The sequence below is a fragment of the Octopus bimaculoides genome, chromosome 1 (assembly GCF_001194135.2).
Source record: "Octopus bimaculoides isolate UCB-OBI-ISO-001 chromosome 1, ASM119413v2, whole genome shotgun sequence".
NCBI lineage: Eukaryota > Metazoa > Mollusca > Cephalopoda > Octopoda > Octopodidae > Octopus > Octopus bimaculoides.
Genome location: NC_068981.1, coordinates 114,755,693 through 114,757,303, shown reverse-complemented (window position 1 = coordinate 114,757,303; position 1,611 = coordinate 114,755,693). Strand labels below are relative to the sequence as shown.

Genomic DNA, 1,611 nt, shown 5'->3' with positions numbered 1-1,611 from the left:
GTACTCAGATACAAGATGTCTCATTAGGAATTTTATATATATATATTTTTAAAGTGTGGTAATTAAGTTTCTTAGTAACAAATATATGAAAACATCACTTCCGCTTTGCGGGTGATCAGCACCTTTACATGTACGTAATAAACTGTTAAGCAGAACAACTAGGCGATTACACTTCTTTCTGACATTTAAACTTCTTAGTGTTCACTTTAGTTTTTGTGGTACCAACGAAAAACCCAGAATGGTATGTTTAATGGTTTATTTTCCATCTGTTTATTTGTTGTTGCTGTTATTAGATGTCAAGCATATGCTCGAAAGTATTCGTTTTTCTTTTTTTTTTTTGTGTGTTTTACAGTAATTTAGGACTTCATAAAACAAAGTATCATAAGCTATTTAAAGTAGTCCTGTGATTTGCAGGAGATTTGGTTGATATTTCTAGTGTCAGGGTCGTACATGAACTTGTTTGTTTTAGTTTAAGGTGCTGATAAAGATTTTACATATGACAAATACAATAAATGTTTTCGCTGCTTATATTTTTAAACTTCTGAAGAACAGAGAAACAGACATTTTGACAAATTGACACATAGGTAAAGAAGTTAAACAGACAAATAAACAAGCAGACAGCCAGCCATCCAGCTGGATAGACAGACAGAAGGAAGATAAAGAGAGACAGAGAGAGAAGGAGGGAAATAGAGAGGAAATATAAATGATTATTTATAGTTGTCGATATACAATAACACATAGTTCGCTAGCTAGATAGAGATAGTTTGACGTACCTGCACGCACGCATACACACACACGCACGCACGCACACACACACACACACGCACACACACACACACACACACACACACACACACACACACACACTCACACAAGCCATTATATATGGACACACATACGCATGCTTCTGTAGATATGTATATGTGCATATGAGAGTGGATATATGTATGCATGTATGGATATACTTGCCTATATAGGTATCTCGATATCGAATTATATACACAGTATATATCGATATCTATAATAATCATTTATATTTCCTGTTAAGCAAGTTATTTTCCGTGTCCATCTATCTGCCTAACTGCCCATCTATCTATCTATCTATCTATCTATCTATCTATCTATCTATCTATCTATCTATCTGTCTGTCTGTCTGTCTGCCTGTCTGTCTGTCTGTCTGTCTGTCTGTCTGTCTGCCTGTCTGTCTGTGGCATGACAATATCTCTATGTTTCTGTTTCAGTTCTTCACTGGATTTATATATATGTGTGTGTGTGTGTGGATTTGGTAGACGGAAACTGAAAGAAGCCCGTCGTATATATGTATATATATGTATGTGTGTATATATGTTCGTGTGTCTGTGTTTGTCCCCCCAACATCGCTTGACAACCGATGCTGGTGTGTTTACGTCCTCATAACTTAGCGGTTCGGCAAAAGTGACCGATAAAATAAGTACTAGGCTGACAAAGATTTAGTCCTGGGGTCGATTTGCTCGACTAAAGGCGGTGCTCCAGCATGGCCGCAGTCAAATGACTGAAACAAGTAATTGAGTAAAAGAGTATATGTATGTATGTATGTATGTATATATTAATCTATGAAATTCCAACTAAGTC

At 36.2% G+C, this 1,611-nt stretch overlaps 1 protein-coding gene across 1 annotated transcript in view; it reads left to right on the top strand.

Annotated features, from left to right (window-relative positions):
* Nucleotides 1-116: 116 nt before the first annotated feature.
* LOC106874943 (neo-calmodulin) overlaps nucleotides 117-1,611 on the top strand; it is a 41,352-nt gene continuing 39,857 nt past the window's right edge. The window contains exon 1 of the mRNA XM_052969707.1: nucleotides 117-241. Coding sequence (XP_052825667.1) covers nucleotides 239-241 — 3 coding nt within the window. The 5' untranslated portion in view covers nucleotides 117-238. The remainder of the gene's footprint in view (nucleotides 242-1,611) is intronic.